The sequence below is a fragment of the Gossypium hirsutum genome, chromosome A10 (genome assembly GCF_007990345.1).
Source record: "Gossypium hirsutum isolate 1008001.06 chromosome A10, Gossypium_hirsutum_v2.1, whole genome shotgun sequence".
Classification (NCBI taxonomy): Eukaryota; Viridiplantae; Streptophyta; class Magnoliopsida; order Malvales; family Malvaceae; genus Gossypium; species Gossypium hirsutum.
In genome coordinates this window covers 30,499,333-30,520,845 of record NC_053433.1, presented here as the reverse complement: position 1 = coordinate 30,520,845, position 21,513 = coordinate 30,499,333, and the positions used below count along the sequence as shown (strand labels likewise).

Below are 21,513 nucleotides of genomic sequence, written 5' to 3'. Positions count from 1 at the left end.
TCTTCTTTTTCGATAAGCTTAGACGTATAGCTAGCGGTTCTGTCGATTCGGTAAGTATCGCTTTAAATTGAGTTACGTGTTTTCCTTTGGAGTTTGTTTAAATAAGGATTTTGGTTGCTGTTTAAGGAATATTCAAGGATCTGTGGGTCACTAACTGAGTTTTTAACAGCGAGGAATCACTGTTCTTCGTTGAAGGTAAGTAGATCTCTCTTTCGGGATTTGGCAGTTCTTACGAATATCAATTTAAGTGATTGATTTTGGGTTCGATATTATCGATTTTAGGTTTTAGAGTGCTCGTGGTTGGATTAGCAGCGAAAATAAACCAGGTGTGTACTCCAATTGATTCAAAATCGCGTTTCGACGAAAGCCAAAAACTCTATTGTTGATGCCACATGGGCGTGTGGACTGCCCGTATAGAGGCCGTGTGGTGATACACGACCGTGTGGTGATACACGACCGTGTGTTCGATGAGCCAGACCGTGCGCTTGCCATACGAGCACGATAGACACGGGCGTGTGATGGCTTGTAGGCCGTGTGCAAGGCACGGGCTCAGGAAAATGGGCTGTGTGGGCCACACGGGCATGTAAGAATTTGGGCCAGGCCATGTGATCCACACGGGCAAAGCCAAGTAGTGCAATGTGAGCCACACGGGCTTGTGGGCCCACACGGGCAGGGCACACGAGCGTGTAAGACTAATTTGTTTGAAATGTTCTGTAAGGTTGCACGGGTCGCCTAAGTTGACTGTGACCTGACTGTAGGGCGGTAAGCGTTACTTAAACCTCATACTCTGATTGATTACTGAATTGTATGTAAAAGCATGTTATTATAAGCATGTGTATCTGTCTGATTCCGTATATCTGTTCTGCCATGATTTTGATAAGATATGATATCTGCATATAAGCATGTCATGATATGTATGTTGCATTGCATTGGTTGGGATTGTTGTGAAGAGAAGGAAGTCTGAGAGGCGATTAGCCTGTTATCTAACAGCTACGCTGCATATATTTATTAAGTACTGTTTTACGGTACCTTTTAGTGTGTAGGTGTGGATGGGTTGATTATATCTCCATACTTGGTGTGTAGGGTTGGGTGGGTCGATTCTATCCCCACATAGTGTGTTGGGCTGGTCGAAGATGGTGTGCAGGGTTGGTGGGCATGTTTCTTGATATCTGATTTGTTATACATGCGATACCTATATGGCTAAGGCCGAACTATCGGTATTCTGTTATCTGTTTGTGTGCATACTGTTTGCAGGGATGTACACACTGAGTTTGTGAAAACTCACCCCTTTGTTTATATGTCTGTTAGGTAACCCTCAACAGTAGACGGATCGGTGCGACGGAGGGCTCGACGGTGACCACTGCCGGTCATTTATGGATTTTTGAGTAACATTCTATTTTGTCTGCTTTATTCTAAATATTTATTTTTGGGATTAAAATGTCTTTGAACTTGAACTATTTTTAAGTTATTCCGGGATTTTAAACTATCAAGCTATTGATGAATGAATTTATGATGTTTAGCTTCCGCGATAATGAGATGTGTTCACCTAATAATCGGATCGGAGATTTCACGAACTAAGTAACGATAATGAACTGAACGATTTTTAACTTGCTAAGATTTTCTAAAAACACTCTCATTTGACACCTCCAGATTCTGCAATAACGTCTAGGCCGAGTTTGGGATGTTACATTTAGTGGTATCAGAGCCAGGTTCAAAACTCGACTGTGAATTTTGGGTTCTAAAATTAGTTTTATAGAAACACTTCCGAATGTTTTCAAATACTCTGATTAAGTATGTAGTTCATCAAGTCTCCGGCGCCGATCCTATAAGTTTCTGAAACTTTGTATGAAATTGTTTGAAAGCATGCTTAAAATATATTGAATTCCTATTTGAAAATCCTAATGTTTTCTTTGGAACTACTGTAGGTGGTATGCTTATTGAAACACTCTCGGTAGTGTAAATTGAAAACCGTAGTAAACTACGATTTGCGATAACAGACTCTGAGTACTCTGTTAACTCTTCTGCATAAAATACCTGATAACAACTATCGAAACTGCAAACTAACTTGCATAAAATTTTTAATATAGATTAATTTAAAATTACGATGAGCACACGTGGTATTCGAGGATGGGGTACTAAAGGTTGAGGTAGAGGTCGTAGAGGGATTCGAGCTGAGTCTTTTGCATCTGATACGATTCTTAATCAGGACACTAGCGAGAAGCCGGTGTCACCTGTTACTGAGATTGGTGCTAAGTCTCAGGACCGTGCATCTGGGGATGACGCATTGTTTCAAGCCATACTGCGAATCCTAGAGAGGGTCGTTGAGGCTAATGCTGGATCTGGAGGTCGTGGGTCAGTTACGGAACGACTTCGGTCCAATGGGGCTGAAGTACTCAGGGGAATCGCTGGAGTTGCTCATAATGTGGCTGAGTACTGGATGGAGGCCACGGAACGTATTATGGATGATCTGGATTTTATTGTCGAGCAGAAGCTCAAGGGCGCTATTTCGTTGCTTCGTGATGAGGTATACCAGTGGTGTGGGAGCTCTGAATCTCACTCAAGGAGACCGTTCAGTGGCTGAGCATGAGGTCGAATTTCTAAGGCTGAGTCGCTATGCGAGGGGCATGGTGACGAATGAGTATGAGCGTTGTGTTCGATTTGAAGATGGTCTTCGTGATAGTCTGCGAGTTCTGATAGCTCTTCAGAGGGAACGAAATTTCTCAGTCTTGGTCGAGAAGGCCAAGATAGCCGAGGAGGTGAAGCGCTCTGAGCGCCAAAATCATGAGAAAGGTAAATTTAAGAGGGATTCTGAGTCTACTGGTTCTGGGATGAGTCCTAAGAAAAAGGCCACGCCTGACGGGTCCGTTAGAGTTAGGCCTACTGTTGTTCCTGCTGGGGTGACGATCTGTCAGCTATGTAATAGACACCATCCAGGTGAGTGTTAGAGATCTACTGGCGCTTGTTTGAGGTGTGGATCGACTGAGCATTGAGTTAAGGATTGTCCACTAAGGGGTAATCAGGTGCAAGCTCAGTTGTTGAGACTGCGCAGCCGCCAAGAGGAGTACAGTAGCCACCTAGGGGCCGAGGACAAACTAGGGGTGGTAATGGTATAGGGCGAGGTCAGAGAGTACCAGGTGGAGGTGCTGAGCCTACTGAAGAGAGGCAGCCTGCACTTGTTTATGTTGCACGTCGCCGTAAGGATAGAGATGCTCCAAACGTCATCACGGGTACATTTTTTATTCTTAATGTACCTTATGTTACACTGATAGACGTAGGCTTTACGCATTCTTATGTTGCATGTTCTGTGTCTGAGACTTTAGGGATTTTGCATGAGAGTACTTCTAGTGAGATTTCTATGGTGAGTCCCCTAGAGCAGACTATTAGGGTTAGTAAGTTGTTCAGGGATGTTCCGTTGGAAGTCCAAGGGACAATATTTTTGGCTGATCTAATGGAACTTCCATTTGGGGAGTTCAATTTAATTCTGGGTATGGACTGGTTGGTGAAGCATCGTGTAAGTCTAGATTGAGCTGAAAAGAGAGTGATTCTGAGGACCGAGAAGGATAATGAGATAGTTGTGATTGGAGAACGACGAAATTATCTGAGTAATATGATATCCGTATTGGTAGTAGAGAAGCTTGTGAGGAAAGGATGTGAGGCGTTCTTGGCCTACATCAGTGTTTCTGATTTTGTGGACTCTTCGGTTAAGGACATCCCTACTGTGAGGGATTTTCTGGATGTTTTCCAGAGGAATTACCAGGATTACCTCCGAGCCGTGAGGTAGAATTTGAGATTGAGTTGATTCCTGGTATGGCTCCGGTGTTTATCACCTCTTATTGAATGGCACCGAAAGAGCTGGCAGAACTGAAGGCTCAAGTTCAGGAGCTGTTAGATCGTGGGTTTATTCATCCTAGTGTGTCTTCATGGGGAGCATCAGTTTTGTTCGTAAAGAAGAAGGACGGTACGATGATGTGTATCAACTATCATCAGTTGAATAAGTTGACAATTAAGAATAAATACCCATTTCCAAGGATAGAAGATTTATTCGATCAGGTCAGAGGGGCTTCTGTGTTCTCTAAAATCGATCAGCGATCAAGATATCATCAGTTGAGAGTAAATGAGGCCAATGTGCATAAGACGACATTTAGGACTCGGTATGGACATTACAAGTTCCTAGTTATGCCTTTTGGGTTGACTAATGCACTAGCGGCACTCATGGATTTGATGAATCGAGTGTTCCAGCCTTATTTAGATTAGTTTGTGGTAGTGTTCATCGACGACATATTGGTATACTCTAGGACGAAGGATGAGCACAATGGGCATTTGCGGGTGGTTTTGTAGATTCTTTGGGAGAAACAGTTGTATGCGAAGTTCAGTAAGTTTGAATTCTGGCTTTGGGAAATGACATTTCTGGTTCATGTAATTTCTGCTGAGGGGATTCGAGTAGATCCTTGTAAGACTGAGGCTGTGTTAGATTGGAAACAGCCGAAGAGTGTGTCAGAAATCTGTAGTTTTCTAGGACTGGCAGGGTATTATCGACGTTTCATAGATGGGTTCTCGTTGATCGCAGCACCGTTGACTAAGTTGTTGCGCAAATGAGTTCCTTTTGTTTGGATTGACGCATAACAGGAGAGCTTCGAGAAATTCAAAACAATTTTAACTCAGGCTCCAGTTCTGATACAGCCTGAGCTTGGTAAGGACTTCGTGGTTTACAGTGATGCGTCACATGTGGGTTTGGGTTGCGTTATGATGCAAGACGGTAAGGTAGTAGCCTATGTGTCTCGACAGCTTAAGACTCACGAGGCTAACTATCCGACGCATGATTTGGAGTTGGTTGCAGTGGTTTTTGCATTGAAGATTTGGAGGCATTATCTGTACGGTGAGAAGTGTACCATCTACACTGATCACAAGAGCATCAAGTATCTCTTCACTTAGAAGGAGTTAAATTTTAGGCAGCGTCGGTGGGTTGAACTACTCAAGGACTATGACTGCAGTATTGAGTATCACCCCGGTAAAGCCAATATGGTGGCGGATGCGTTAAGTCATAGGGTGACGACTGACTTGAGGGCGATGTTCCCTCGACTAAGTCTTTATGACGGTGGGAGTCTTCTGGCTGAGTTGCAGGTTAAACCGACGTGGGTGGATCAGATTAAGGGTAAGCAGTTGGGAGATAAGTCTCTTGAGTTGCGATTCCGTCAGGTTGAGGTTGGAACAACCACTGATTTTAGGATTGACAGTGGTAGGGTGTTGCGTTTCCGAGATATGATCTGTGTACCTAATGATGAGGATTTGAGGTTATCGATTCTAAGGAAGGCGCATAGTATCCCTTACATTATGCATCCTGGGGGCAACAAAATGTATAGGGATCTTCGAGAGTTGTACTAGTGGCCAGGGTTGAAATGTGAGGTGACAGACTTTGTTGCTCGTTGTTTGACTTACCAGTAGGTTAAGGCTGAGCATTAGTTACCTTCGGGTTTGCTTCAACCAATAAGGATACCGATGTGGAAATGGGAGCGAGTAATGATGGACTTCGTTAGTGGGTTGCCCCTAACACCCACTAAGAAGGATTCTGTGTGGGTCATCGTGGATCAATTGACCAAGTTTGCACATTTCATTCCTGTTAGGATGGACATCTCATTGCAAAAGCCAGCTAAGCTGTACATTTCTGAGATAGTGAGACTGCATAGGGTACCTGCTCAATTATTTTTTATAGGGATCCTCGTTTTACATCTCGATTCTGGGGGAAACACCATGATGCTTTGGGTTCTCGTCTTGACTGTAGTAGTGCTTTTCATCCTCAGACAGATGGTTAGTCAAAGAGAGTGATTTAGGTACTGGAGGATATGTTGAGGGGTTGTGTCATGAATTTCCATGGTAGTTAGGAGGAGTACTTTCCATTGGCAGAGTTCGCTTACAATAATAGCTATCAATCTAGTATTCAAATGGCACCGTACGAGGCACTTTATGGTCGTAAGTGCCGCACTCCTTTGTGCTGGACTTGGTTAGGTGAGCGACGTATTCTAGGTCCAGAGTTTGTATCAAAGACTGAGAATAAGGTCCATGTGATTCGTGATCGACTGAAAGTGGCTTCTGATAGACAGAAGTCCTATGCATATTTGAAAAGGAAGGGCATCGAGTATTCTGTGGGAGACATGGTTTTTTTAATGTCTCGCCATGGAAGAAGGTTCTGAGGTTCGGTCGTAAGGGCAAGTTGAGTTCTCGATTTATTAGGCCGTACCGGATTTTGAAGTGAGTGGGACCAGTCGCATATCAGTTAGAGCTTCCTCTAGAGTTGGATCGTGTACATGACGTATTCACGTGTCGATGTTAAGACGCTATTATTCCGATCTTACTCACATTGTGCCTGTGCAGGAGATTGAGGTTAGACCGGATCTAACATTCGATGAGGAGCCAATTCGAATTTTGGATCGGGATATTAAGGTTCTACGTAGGAAATCTATTCCCTTGGTGAATGTGTTGTGGCAGAATCATAGCACCGAGAAGGCTACTTGGGCGCCAGAGGATTCGATGCTTCAGCAGTATCCTCACCTTTTCTGATCAGGTAAAATTCGAGGACGAATTTTTTTTAAAGGGGGTAGAGTTGTAACACCCTAAATTTCTTTAATTTCGGCTTTTGTAATTGTTGAGTAGGGAAAAAACTGAACAACTGGGTCTGTGTTATTATTGGCTTTAAACGTGTTGGTTTAAGTGGTTATGTGTTCTGGGGTGTGTTTGGGAGGTCCTAAGTTCAAGCTTTAACTTGGGCTAAATTTTGGGTTTTATTTGAATAAAGCCTGACTTTAGGTCAGTGGGCTTATAAGGAATTGTTGGTAAAAACCTAACAGAATGGGCTTGCTGGTCTAGTGGTTAGGTGGCAAGGGAATACGCTTAAGACCAGGGGTTCGATTCCCTGCAGTGGCAATGGGATTGTTTTTGCTGCAAGTTGCAATTAAGAGTTGAGCTTTTCAGAAATCTGAGTTGGGGTTTTAAGGGAAATTAGGGTTTATTCCCTTCTTTTTGGAATAAAGGCATTCATTTTGTTTTCTGCCATCTTTACTTTTGTTTTCCCCAAAAAAACCTTGCTGCCGAAAATCATCTTTCCCCTTCTCTTCTCTTTTTTTTTTCTTTTTCGATAAGCTTAGACATATAGCTAGCGGTTCTGTCGATTCGGTAAGTATCACTTTAAATTGAGTTACGTGTTTTCCTTTGGATTTTGTTTAAATAAGGATTTTGGTTATTGTTTAAGGAATATTCAAGGATCTGTGGATTACTAACCGAGTTTTTAACAGCGAGGAATCACCGTTCTTCGTTGAAAGTAAGTAGATCTCTCTTTCGGGGTTTAGAAGTTCTTAAGGATGTCGATTTAAGTGATTGATTTTGGGTTCGGTATTGTCGATTTTAGGCTTTGGAGTGCTCGTGGTTGGATTAGCAGCGAAAACAAACCAGGTATGTACTCCAATCGATTAGAAATCGCGTTTCAACGAAAGCCGAAAAGGCTACTGTCGATGCCACATGGGCGTGTAGACTGCCCGTGTGGAGGCCGTGTGGCAATACACGACCGTGTGTTCGACGAGCCAGATGGACACGGGCATATGATGGCTTGTAGGTCTTATGCGAGGCATGGACTCAGGAAAACAGGTCGTGTGGGCCACATAGGCGTGCAGGCTCACACGGGTGAAGCACACGGGCGTGTGGGAATCTAGGCCAGGCCGTATGATCCACACGGGCAAAGCCAAGTAGGGCCGTGTGAGCCATACGGGTGTGTGGGCCCACACGGGTAGGGCACACAGGCGTGTGAGCCCAATTTGTTTGAAATGTTCTGTAAGGTTGCACGGGTCGCCTAAGTCGACTGTGACTTGACTGTAGGGGCGGTAAGCGTTACTTAAACCCCATACTCTGATTGATTACTAAATTGTATGCAAAAACATGTTATTATAAGTATGTGTATCTGTCTGATTCCTTATATCTGTTTTGCCATGATTTTGATAAGATCTGATATCTGCATATAAGCATGTCATGATATGTATGTTGCATTGCATTGGGTTGGGATTGTTGTGAAGAGAAGGAAGTCTGAGAGGCGATTAGCCTATTATCTAACAGCTACGCTGCATATATATATTAAGTATTGTTTTACAGTACCTTTTGGTGTGTAGGGTTGGATGGGTTGATTATATCCCCATACTTGGTGTGTAGGGTTGGGTGGGTCGATTCTATCCCCACATGGTGTGTTGGACTGGTTGGAGATAGTGTGCAGGGTTGGTGGGCATGTTTCCTGATATCTGATTTGTTATGCATGCGATACCTGTATGGCTAAGGTCGAACTGTCAGTATTCTGTTATCTGTTTGTGTACATGCTATTTGTGAGGATGTACACACTGAGTTTGCGAAAACTCACCCCTTTGTTTATTTGTCTGTCAGGTATTCCTCAGCAGTAGACGGATCGGTGCAACGGAAGGCTCGATGGTGACCATTGCCGGACATTTATGGATTTTTAAGTAACATTCTATTTTATCTGCTTTATTCTAGATATTTATTTTTGGGATTAAAATGTCTTTAAACTTTAACTATTTTTAAGTTATTCCGGGATTTTAAACTATCAAGCTATTGATGAATGAATTTATGATGTTTAGCTTCCGCAATAATGAGATGTGTTCACCTAATAATCGGATTGAAGATTTCACGACCTAAGTAACGATAATGAACTGAGCGATTTTTAACTTGCTAAGATTTTCTAAAAACACTCTCATGTGATGCCGCCAGATTCGGCCATAACGTCTAGGCCGGGTTTGGGGTGTTACATATTTTAATTAATATTTTTAACATGTTAGCTCCTTTCGTTAGATGGTTAGGTAATTGCAATTACATTCTTGAGTTTGAGGTTCCATTATTTTTATAAGCATATTAATATATTTTATTTCATATTATTTCAAGCTTTTTTTATATTTAATTAATCTTTTGATGATATTTTTTAATTATTTTCATTTTTAATTAATGTATTTTTTATTTTTAACTCTTTTATTTGTAAAATCAAATAATTGTTGCAAATATCATTAATTGAAAGAAAAATAATAATATGCTTATGAAAATAATTAAAAATAAAAATAAATTAATTAAAAAAACACTTGAAGCAACATGAAATAAAAAATACAGATGTGAGTAATGGAAGAATCAAACTCGAGACTCAATGATGTAATTACAACTATCTAACCATCTAACAAAAAAACTAAAATGGTAAAAAATTTAAAAACTTGAAGTAACATGAAAAAAAAATACAAATATGAGTAGTAGATGAATCAAACTCAAGCCTTAAGGATGTAATTGTAACTATCTAATCAAAGAACTAATATATTAAAAAATCTAATTAAATATTTAAAAAAATTTGAAGCAATATGAAATAAAAAATGCAAATTTGGACAGGAGAGACATTAAAGCTAGTACTCAAAGATAAAAGTACTACCATTAAACCATTTAGCCAAAGCTAAAAGCATATTTAATTGAAAGCATTTTCCTATCATATTCACCCTTCATATTATCATTTATTTAATAAAGGTAAATTTATAAATTTTCTTTGCATTGTTAGGAAAGTAATTAATAAACCAAATGTAGTCAAGTAGCTTTCATAAAATTTTAATCTAACTTCAGCTGTTAAGATAATATGTTATTATAAATTAAAATTTCCAATTCTATAAGTTTATAGATATAGAAACATAATAGAAAATTCTATTGTTGTGCAGATTGAAGGTACTAAACTATTCTATAAAAACACATTTTATTTATGAATGCTACACAACAACCATCTGCTTGAACCAAAGCTCTCCAGGAAAGTTTTACTTAAATTTTTATCCATCCCACTATTAACAAACTTCTGTTTCTTTTGTTTAAACATACTACCTACCATCTTATTTTACTTCAAACACTAAATTTGGCTATTTACAAATTTATTTAATACTAATTTTCTTCATCGTTTGAGTATTCAGGTATTTCATATAATTTATATGTTTTACTGTTGCATGATATAATTGAAATTATTTCTTCAACACTCAGAATTAATGATTGCTTTAAGCATAACATTTAATTTGAAAAAACAATTTTTCCAATAAAATGAACACTAGTCTCTTCTCTGTATTTTAATGCATTCAAAGTATCCGTACAAAATTAGAATATTTTATTTCTAGCACTCATCAATATATTTTTTACGCATCCCTTCATATAATAAAACATTTGTTCCAATTAAAAAGCATAGTACTTTTTTTTTATTTAAGTAATTTAACAACTTCGAAAAAATAATTCAAAATTTTGGATTTCAAATCCAAAGATAGGTGGTTCTAATATTCGGCCTTCCTTCCATCTTCCACTACAATTAATATTTTTTTTATTCAATTTCAGCATTGCACCGCATGTACAACTAAATAAAATATTTATTTTTATTATTAAATGATGTGTTTAAAGTAGATAATTTGGGATAAAAAATTTAGGATTCACATCAATTTGCTCTATTTTTTTAAATTTATTTTAAAATGATGTATATAGAAGAATTAATGAGTATGCTCACTTATATGTCAATTTAGTATTTCTATCTAATTTACATGGGCTTCATTTTATTTCGAGAAATGTAGGCAATTCTAATTTTTGTTTTCTCAAAAATTAAAAATATACTTCGATTCGACGGATATCAACGTAAAAAAGAATTCAAATGCTAAATAAGGTACTTAATTCAAATCCAAACAAAAATAGATTTTTTATTATTATTTCTCATACTTCTATTATAAGAAAATAAATACCAAACATGTTTGTTCTTACTCAATTTTCTATTTATAAAAATAATTTATTGGAAATAAAAAATATTCCAAAATTAAAAAGGATGATTCAAGACTCGGACCTAAAATCCGTATTGGAACCTATGAAAATAAATATATTTAACTTTCATTAATAATTTAGTGAGATATTGTTAATTAAATAGAAATGAAATTATATTTGAAAATCCCCGGGTATGATTCTACTTCTAGTATATATTATGAGTGTGAGCTTACGAGATTAAAGCAGAGAATCAAAAAGAGATTCACCAATTTTAGGACAAATATTTGATTTTCATTTTACATTATCATATCATTAAATGGGCAGCACAAAGTTCCCTATTTCTGCAACTGCTCCTACACAATCAATAAAGCTTCTGGTATTCTAAGATAGAAGATACAAGCAGAAAGCTCTTGACATTTCCATCTCCACTCAAAACTACACTATCAATGTGTTGCCAACAACTAAATTAACACTGTTTTGATTAATACACAAACCTCCATCTGTTGTAGAGTGTGGACCTCTGAAAATGCTCAAAACCCAGAACCAAATTCCTCAAACAGATTATGCTTAAAGAGATATCGGGTTAAAGACATGGCCGCGTACATCTTTATGCATCTAGAGCTGTCAAATTTGGGGTACTCTAATTTCTTCAAATTTATACTCATTAATAATGATTTCAGTAACATGACCACCCGATATGAATCATCTAGACATAAAACTTGAAATTTATCATTTCTGCAATTGAAAAAAAAATACCTGGAAAAGAAAACAACAATTTTCACTCTCATGTATTTACAACAACAACAACAACAACAACAACAACAACCACCTCTTGCCAACGTACCTAACTAATTTCAAAAGGGAGCTTCAAATGATTCATCCCAGATATCCCCGCTTCCATTTGAAGCATCCTCGACATCTTCTTCCATAGAAAGCCTGATATATTCTCTATGTGCAAAGCGATCCCACTCTGTCAATGTTGGATTTTCACGCTCCTAATATAAATATATCTTGTGATCAGCACTTTAAGAAGAAATATTACATAAAATGACGCTAAAGTTCAAAGTTAAACATGCATTTACCTGACGAATAAGAAAAGGGTCACGACTCTCAAAAGCAATAAACTTATTGAGATTGAAAAGAATATTGAATACATTCCCAGAAAGTTTGCATCCCTTTAAGTCACGGAGAGTGATGTAGCCATCATTCTGTAATCAACCAATCACGCATTAGCACTAGTCATGCAGAATTATGTTGTATGCAATAATGTTTGTCTAAACGCAGTCAAAAGACAGATGATACATCAGTAGAGAATCCAGGGGTGACCTCTGGTCCAATCATGTCAAAAATCTGGCACAATATATCCTCAAATAGCACTGGTTCTTGGGTCATACACTCCATTCGATGTAACTGTTCCTCATAAAAGAATTGCATTTCATTCGGTGTAAGCACCCCATTTCCATCTAAATCAATGCATTTAAACCTGAATCGAACAAACTGGCCAGTCAGGTAACATTGTCATTATTAAATATTGGTTATACCAACAATGAGACTAATAAGAAAAATGCAGCAAAATTTTATCAAACAAGCTCATGCCCATGATCAGAGATTGCAAACTTTAAATTCTTCAAACACAGGCAGGCATATCTAAAACAATTTCTCAGCCTAGCAGTCAAAAAGGAAGAACAATTTAGAATATTTTCAATTTGTTTGTCCTAACGGCGGTTCACAGGAAAAATAAGAGAATATAAGGCTCTAACATGTGATCACTTTAGTATCATCTTGATCTATCATTCATTGATCTCTCATATCTTATTGGTTGAAAAGGATCCATAAGCAAACTATCAACCATTTGGATTGCACTAAAAGAACAGGCAATCAACAAATACATATGATGAACCAAAATACTCAAATTTGTTTGCAACTCAGAAACAAAGAGAGGTTAAGAACACATAGCCCATAAGTTTCTAGACGGACTTCCAACATCATATACACATAAAACCAGTAAGAGATCACCAAAAAAGAAAGTATTTATGTGCTTCAACTAAGGAAACGAATAGGAAATATACCAGTACTCCAGACCAGGTTCTGAAGATTTATCCTCCTCTGACAATATAAAGTAAACAAAATCTTCATAGCCCATTTTTCCCTCAACCCGACTTCTAAATTTCCTTGGAACCTGAAAAACCAAAAAGATTTATCTCTTTTATTTATTCTCTGATATAGCAGGAAAACTTGCCACTTAAATCTGAAATGATTTATGTAAATAATAGAAAATAATGAGACAAATTCAAACCTGAGAAAAAATTCTATCAACAATCCGGTAGGTAAGAGCATGGTTACCATATCTGATAAGGTTCTCTTTGTCTATCAAAAAATCATGGTCGGTGTCGAGCTCCCAAAACTTGCAGTATATTACATAGAAGTGTTCATAAGAGAAGTACCTAGCAAATATTAGAATAAAAAGTTAATTCATCATATAAAGAACAAAGACCAAAATGCTGAATTAGAAACAAGGTTATCTAACCGCATGCTTTCAGCTGACTATTTTACCTTAATACTTTGTTAATATCTTCCTCTTCATCCACATGCTGCATTGCAGCAATTAAGTTCCCACGCTTCAACTCCCGGAGGGTAAGACGACCCGTTTCTGATCTATTTATATAGTAAAATATTCTGTATATGACAGTTTCAGCTGTTACAACCAAAAGAAGTTAAAATACGTAAGAGCAGAATCATATCGATCTAATAATAGTTTTAGTCCCTCTACTATCTTGAAATTTGAGATTTAATCCCTCTACTTTTATATTGCTATTAATAGGTTAAGATTGAAACGCCATTGCTAACTTAAAGAGTTAACAGTATTAACTGTTAACTGATAACAGTGTTAACAGATTCGTGGAAATCCAAGTCATCACATTATCAGCAACAGTTAACAGCATTACCAATTTGAATCCGCTAATAACATTAACTGCTACCGTTACAGTGTTAATAGTATTAACTGCTGACTGATAACACTGTTAATAGTATTGACAGATTCAAGAAAATCCACATCATCACTTTAATGGCAGCAGTTAACAGTGTTATCAATTTGGATCTAGTAATAACATTATAAAATTAGAAAGACCAAATTTTAACAAACTAAAATAGAAGGATTAAATCCCAAATTCAGCATGGTAGAGGGACTAGAGCCATATTAGTCAAATCATATCACATAACTAGCTGACAAGAAAAAAAACTTAATATAGACAAAGGAGAACAGGCCTAAAAGTAATATCACAGGATGCAGAATGCCAAGTAATTTTGCAACAGTTCTATTGCTAGGGTAGACCTAGCAACAAATGCTGGGACTAAATCCAATTTGGTGATACTACATGTTAAAATACGAATGCAAAAATGCAGTAAGCTACAATCAGGTGAGTTTTGGGCCCTTTTACATGCGTGAAGTGTGGATTCTAGACAACAGGAATAGATACTCAAATTAACAAATATATTTCTTCAAATGATTGTTGTCATACCATATCTTTCCTGGAATTCTGGGGTACTTTGTAAAAACTCCAGCCCTGGATGAGATGCCAAAAGTTCATGTAAAAGGGGTCTGAAATCATCCTGCATTAAGTACCAATTACTTAAAGAAGGCACATAACTTATTAACTGTGCAACCACAAACCTTCCTACTAAAATAACAAGGCACATGGATGCACATTAATGAAATCACAGTACTTTCTTTCCTGGCTGAGTTGTCCTTTGGATATGATCAAGTAATATGCATTGAAGATATCTGAATATACCTGAGTAAGGTATCTGCAATCAGGTTGCTTAAGAATTGTATAGATTCGGGTTGCTAAATCCACTGTTAACATGTTGCCTCCAATCCAATAATTGACAAATTGATCCCTAAGATTCATTCCAGCATACATAAGTTCACACCAAATTATAATGTATTTACTTTAAAAACAGAAGTTAAACAATCCGAGAACTTATAATTTCATAATTCTGTAATAACTAATCATGTTTCATAGACAAAATCAAGTCTCTGATAGCAAGTGTACATAATATAAGAAGGGCCTAAAAGATAAATAATAATATTGAAAGTTTATAAGACTATCGCAAGGTTCCTTACCATAAAAAACTATTCAAGCTTTTTTAGCATAAAGAACAAGTAAGCACCATCATTCACTCACCATCCTAAACCATAAAGAAGAGTACATAAGTACTCAATTTCTAAAGCTCTATTCAAGCATTGTAATATCAAAGCTTCAGCACCAAGTCAATCAAAACCCATGTCAGGAGTTTCCTGTAATTAGGACAGCCATCCAACCCTTCCCTTAACTACCAATCACAGCCTATTAATGCGCAGTCAAAGAATTAACTCAAAAAGAGATGCAAACCATGGAAATGCCTATATAGTCAAGGATCATATAGCACTACTATTCAAAGATCATATATCACTACTAATCAGGCTATTCCTGATTCCATAGAAAGGGGTCTCTAATAAAAATGGAGATTTGAAAAGGAGTGCAACCACAACAAAAACCTTTTGGATTAAAAGTAGTGTGGCCACAAAGTCTGTTGTAAGGTTAACAACATTTTTGTAGCAGGTGCTTCATCTATTACAATCTATGAATCAATGGTCCTAGTCCTACAAAGACATCATGTAAATTAGACCGCTACGCATATCAAGAAACTATTAAATAAAAAGAGCACTGAAACATACCCGGTCACAATACCTCTATTGTTGATATCAATTTTCCTAAACAGAGCGGTGGAGAAAAAAGATGGTAATTTGCAAATCTCTTTAGTTACCGCCTTAAACTCTGCCATCAAAACACAAAACATTTAATAACACCAGCAAAAACCAGGAAAATACAAAAGCCAATTCTGACTAAAAACCATGAACGTTTCTTCACCATGAATCTGCAATCCCAAATGACCATAGAAGTGCTTATCAATCGCAAACAAGCACTGCTCTTTCAATTCGTTTGGAGGTGGACGACCATTTTTAAAGTAAAACTGCAAAAATAAAAATAAAAAAGCCAACATTTCTTTTCCTTAGAACTCTATTATCAGCAACCGTTTATTCAACAAAAGCACTTTTAAATTTGTCAACAAACCTGGGGTATGACTTCACGGACTGGTTCACTAACTATTTTAAGAGGCGAGCCTAAAGAAGAAAGACCAGACCGTTGTTTGACAGTACGAGGAGAACCGGAAGTACTACGAGGTGACAGCGGAGGAGTACTTGCAGCAGGAAACATGGAAGGCAACGAATTGGTTGTAGAAACATTAATACTCATGGAATTCCCAGTGGACGTCCCCGTTTTCACATCAGCAAGCAGATTCTTAACCTAATTTTAATCAAACAAAAAAAAAGGTCATAAATAGAAACAAGAAAGATCTGAAAAGCAAGATCATTTGAATAGTAAAAAAAAAAAAGAACAAAAGCTTACCAGGCGACCAGTTTCTGGGAGGGAAAGCCAAAGAGAGAAGAGCTGTTCAGCGAGAAAAGGATTGGATTTGAGAGCTAAAGGAGAGAGCTCAGGGAGCTGAAGTAAATCAGGGTCAAGAGATGCCACATCACCTACTATCTCCATTTCCATGATTCTTTTTCGATTTTCTTATCCCCCAAACAACAAAATTTCGGTTTTAGAATAATAATTGAAAGCTGAAAATAAAAAAAATAAAAAAAAACCCTAGATCATCAAGTTCAATCTAGAGAAAATAAGTGTTTAAATTGGATTGAGGGAGAGCTTGAGCGAATTTAATGGAGAGAAAAGAAGGGAGTTTTTTAAAAAAGAAAAAAGAAATGGGGGGTGGGGAATTTTATTTTTAATTTTAGTTTGGGATGAGAAATCGAAGAAGTTTCAAGAGAGATTTCAAGTTTCTTTTTTCTTTTTGGGTTTGGTATTATTTCAGCTCAGAAACACGATGGGAAGAAAAATAAAAAATGAAAGAAAGAAATGAGGTTTTTGAGTGAGTAGGGCTTGTTTGTTTCTTTTGTTATGGAGGTGGATTGCCACGTCATACTCTGGCATGTGCCTCAATTTTAGGGTCTGTTTGATAGGAGAAAAATATTTTCCAGAATTGGTTTTCCACATTTTTCGGTGTTTGTTTGTTGGAAAATATTTTCCCTATGTAAAATTAATTACAAACACGGGAAATAGTAGCCTTTAGTTTTGGAAAATGTCTTACCGTTTCTGATTCGATAAGACATTTTCAGGAAAATTTTCCTTTCCCTTTCCCTTCCCCTTCCCCTTCCCCTATCCTTGACACCTGATCTTCTGCTTGCCATCAGCCAACACCGATTCTTAACACCAGACACCGGCGTTCATCAAGTCTGGGAATTCTGCCCTGAATCAGGAACCCCAGAAGGTGGAAATGGCTTTTTGTGCGTATTCCTTCAGATGAGGTTAAATGAAGAAAATGAAAGATGCTTACTCTACCTGGATGCTTTTACGAGAAAGCCGCTTATAGCAACAGTAGAAAGGCAACTGCTGGAACGCCATATACCTGTCATTCTTGATAAGGTGTGAATTGAATTTTTAGTTGTTCTTTGTGCTTTGAAGACCTTGAATTTGCATCTTCTTAGTAGCTATGGTTTCTCTAATTTGTGCAGGGATTTATGATGCTGATGGATGGACACCGTATCGAGGACCTTCGGAGGATGTACTCACTGTTTTCAAGGGTCAATGCAAATCACTCAGGCAGGCCATAAGCTCATATATTTAGAGAACTGGGCAGAGCATTGTCATGGATGAAGAGAACGACAAGGACATGGTGTCTTCCTTGTTAGAATTCAAGGCTTCACTTGACTCCATATTAGAAGAAAGCTTTTCCAAGAATGAGGCATTTTGCAACACCATTAAGGATTCTTTTGAGCATCTAATTAATCTTCGTCAGGTTAGCATGTTTGTCCTTTGTATTTGGAGATTATTTTATTTTTAAACTGCATGTTCATTTACCTTTAAACCAGTAAAGTAAATTCCTAATTTAGATCATCATATTTTGAACTTGACTGATGGTCGAACTTTATTGTGTTTAATAGAATCGACCTACTGAGCTTATTGCTAAGTTTCTGGATGAAAAGCTTCGTGATGGTAATAAGGGTACTTCTGAAGAGGAATTAGAGGGTACACTTGATAAAGTTTTGGTTTTATTCAGGTTCATCCAGGTAGAGTTTCCCACAAAAATGATTAAATTTACTTTTTTCCCCCAAGTAACAGTTTTCCTTTTGTGCATTTCTTTCTTTCTTGCCTCACTAGTTAATGCTAGAGTTGTGAATGGCATTTTTGTTGATAATTAAGGGCAAGGATGTTTTTGAAGCATTCTATAAGAAAGATCTTGCTAAAAGGCAGTTGTTAGGGAAGAGTGCTTCTATTGATGCAGAGAAATCCATGATTTCTAAGGTCAGTATGTTCTTCGCATTAAATGGTGTGTCTTCAGAAGATTGTATTAAATTGTTAATTTGTTATGTTCTTGCGATGCTGCAGCTGAAGACAGAGTGTGGCAGCTAGTTTACAAACAAACTTGAAGGAATGTTTAAGGTTTACCTCTATATCCTTTTTTGTATAAGTTTGTAAAAGAAATGCATTCCATAGGTTACCATTGGAATTTCTAATCATCAATCTGGTGAACTGCATCCTTTAGGGTTTTGTAAACATGGGCAGTCCATAACTTTTATATCCACTAAGAGTCTAAGAATATGTTACCTGTTAGTGGTGGTATTGTCTCCAGTAGTGTTACCCCTCATGACATGAGTTGGATTAATTATGTGTAATTCCTATAAGCAGAATGTGTTGAACTAATGACCATGTAATAAGTTTGTTGTGCCTGAGGGTAGATCATATAAATATATAAGAAAATAATTGAATCATGTCAGAGTAGAAGAGAAAAGTACTCAGCAAGTTAAATTATCTTCTATTTCTTGGAGTACCTACTTGTGTACTGGTTGATGTAAGATCAAACAATTTACATAATATATGGAGTTTGTGTGATACTGGAATTTATTTTTGTGACTAGATTCTTAGGTCTAAAATATGTTCACATGCAAACAACATTTACTCTTAAATTTTGTGCACTTTAGTGGACTACCCAGAAATCTAAAATATGTTCACATGCAAACAACATTCCACTTGTTGAGTAGATATTATGTTATGAACTAAAGACATAATTATGTTATTATTGTCTGCTAGCTCTCTGGAAAATATTATGTTATGAACTAATTTTAATGGGTTCTTTAGTTGTCCTAATTCTTGGCAGAGCACTCAAGTCTGTGTAGCTGCTGTAAACATGGACAAATATCAATATGCAGGCTTTAGGTGGGTGAGCCATTAGTACATTTATGCCCATAAAGAACCTGCGTTACATTACATTACATTAAAGGTTTCAATAAGTTCATTAAACAAATTTACAAATGAAAGATTGTAAATTTAGTGAAGAATGTATCTGTTTCGATCTTGGTTTAAAGTTTTTATGACATAGAATTGCATGCAATGCTGATATTTTCCTTTGGAGCAAATTGAGTTCTTTTTGGCTTTCTACAATAAATAGACTATGTTTCTAGCATTACTGTTTTATTTTTCAAAGAGTTGTATATTGCCTTTGGGTCCATAATTTGATTCCTTTTTTTATGTGTTCTTACTAATATAAGTTTTCTATTTCTGTTTGTTTGAAGTTCATGAGCATGTTTTGTATAAACATGAACAACTGTTGCAATGTATGGAGGTTGTTCATGTCTTTTTTAAATGATGATCCTGATGAATCATGTTTGTGAACATATTATCTTGTCAAGGTTATAAATAGTAATTTCAAATTCCCAATAGATTTGGTTAATATTGCTTTTTAATTTGATGTGCCCGTTTTTAGAACATTGCTTTGTTATCTGATATATCTTTTATGGAAGGTTTCTTGATTCTTACACATTGCTTCCTTTGAAGTGGAAGGAGTTGTCATTCTAATAATCGTCAAATACTAATACAGATTATTGTAGTTCTTCTATAAGAATGATTATGGTTGGAAAAATTTCTGAGACTGTCATGTTTGGACTTTTGTCAACTCCTAATTCAGTCTCGTTTTGTTAGTTCATTGGTAGTTAATTTAGGGTTGAAGATATTGATACTTTTATGTGCTGTAATATTATGCACTTGGACAATGTTGTTACTATGTGGTGTACTACTAATTATGTATTTGGATAATATTATTTCTAGTACTCATTATGGTTTCGAAGTAATTTATAATTATTCAATATTCTTACTAGTACTCATTGTGGATAATATTTTTTTAATTTATAACGATCAATATTGTAGCTTATTATTGAGTATTATTATAAATAAATCATTGCAATATATGTAAAAACAATTTAAAATATAAAAATTTATTAATATATATTAATATATGTAAAAAATAACTTTTCCGGAAAATATTTTCAGGAAATCTGTCAAACAGCAGAAAATATTTTACACAGATTCAATCAAACACCAGAAAATATTTTCCAGTAAGTCATTTTACAGAAAAGTAAAACATTTTTCAGAAATCATTTTACGGAAAACATTTTACTGCCAATCAAACAGACCTTTAGTTATGCAAATTTCTAATTTATTTTTAATTAGGGTTTGATCTTTTAGGAAGCAAAACTTGCAGGTTTTTTTTATTCCAAGAAAGTAAATTTTGAGTTATTAATTAATTTTATCATTAAGTTAAACATAAATTTTGTATTTGCTTAAGGCATCAAATTAATGCGTACAAAACTAATGTTTTCTTCTCTAAAAGGGTAGACAAAGAGGCTGGAAATAATTTGTGCAATATACTTGGATTCCGTAAAGTCCAATGTCTTAGCAAGTATATGGGAATACTTTTATTTCACGAAAAGGTGACTAATAGCTCTTTGAGGTTTGTTATTGATAAGGTTCGAAGCAAACTGTAGAGTTGAGATGTGAGACAATTGTCCTTTGTCGGTAGAGTTACCATTGCCCAATCAATTCTTCTTTCGATACCTAATTTTTTTATGCCGTCATTACTTGTTCCTTAAAAACTTTGCAAGGAGATCGAAAGATTGGTGCGGTAGTTCATTTGAGGTTCATCAAGAGGGAATACAAATATTTCCTTAGTTAATTAGAAGGCGGTTTGTCAACCAAAGATCTGTGTTGGTCTCGGTATTCATCCAATGAGAGAACAAAATAATTCCTTTATGTTGAAATAGGGATTCAACACTGTGGCCAATACTAATGCTTTGTGGGTACAAGTTCTTAGGTCTAAGTATAGGGTTAAGAAAGGTATTCCCGAGGCCATCTAGAAGAAAGTGTTCTTTTCTTTGGAGATCGCTCTAAAAAATTTGGCCATTGCTATGAGATAATATTGTCTGGTCTATGGATGATGGAAACAATATCTGCTACTAGAAGGATAATTGGATTCCATAACTTGGCTCTCTGGTTAATCATATCCCTATTCACATTAATCTTTATATGGACCATCAACTCAAAGACATGGTTATAGAAGAAAGTGAGTGGAATTTGGATCTTCTTAGAGTTTAGATTTCAGATGATATTATTAAACTTATTGTGAGTATTCCTCCCCCACATCTTTCTTCTGGTCAAGATAACCTCTCTTTGGGCTAGAACTCGATCCGGGTCGTTCTCTATTAAGAGTGCTTATACGATGCTTAGGGAGGGGTCATGGAATCAGAAAAAAAATGTTGGAACTTAGCATGGAAAGTATCTGGGT

General features: G+C 36.6%; 1 protein-coding gene, 1 non-coding gene and 1 pseudogene across 4 annotated transcripts; 2 read left to right on the top strand and 1 right to left on the bottom strand.

Moving 5' to 3' along the window:
* Positions 1–11,438: 11,438 nt before the first annotated feature.
* LOC107897886 (serine/threonine protein phosphatase 2A regulatory subunit B''beta) lies at positions 11,439–16,769 on the bottom strand. Of its 3 annotated transcripts, XM_041078929.1 has the most exons (13): positions 16,245–16,749; positions 15,909–16,142; positions 15,705–15,807; positions 15,512–15,611; positions 14,586–14,691; positions 14,313–14,403; positions 13,348–13,489; positions 13,091–13,238; positions 12,864–12,973; positions 12,121–12,277; positions 11,877–12,002; positions 11,639–11,789; positions 11,439–11,550 (listed from the first exon to the last, which is right to left on the bottom strand). In XM_041078929.1, the coding sequence occupies exons 1-12, from the start codon at positions 16,392–16,394 to the stop codon at positions 11,649–11,651; spliced, it is 1,608 nt and encodes a 535-aa protein (XP_040934863.1). In that variant the 5' UTR covers positions 16,395–16,749; the 3' UTR covers positions 11,439–11,550; positions 11,639–11,648. The 3 variants fall into 3 exon arrangements, with proteins under 3 accessions (XP_040934863.1, XP_016678956.1, XP_016678957.1); XM_016823467.2 differs by having other exon boundaries at positions 11,439–11,789; positions 12,097–12,277; positions 16,245–16,769; XM_016823468.2 differs by having other exon boundaries at positions 11,439–11,789; positions 16,245–16,769.
* Positions 16,770–16,978: 209 nt separating this feature from the next.
* On the top strand, positions 16,979–20,017 carry LOC107897888 (cullin-4-like; annotated as a pseudogene).
* On the top strand, positions 19,058–19,163 carry LOC121208822 (small nucleolar RNA snoR103). The gene has a single exon (XR_005903946.1). It is a non-coding gene; the product is annotated as a small nucleolar RNA snoR103 (small nucleolar RNA).
* Positions 20,018–21,513: the final 1,496 nt, after the last annotated feature.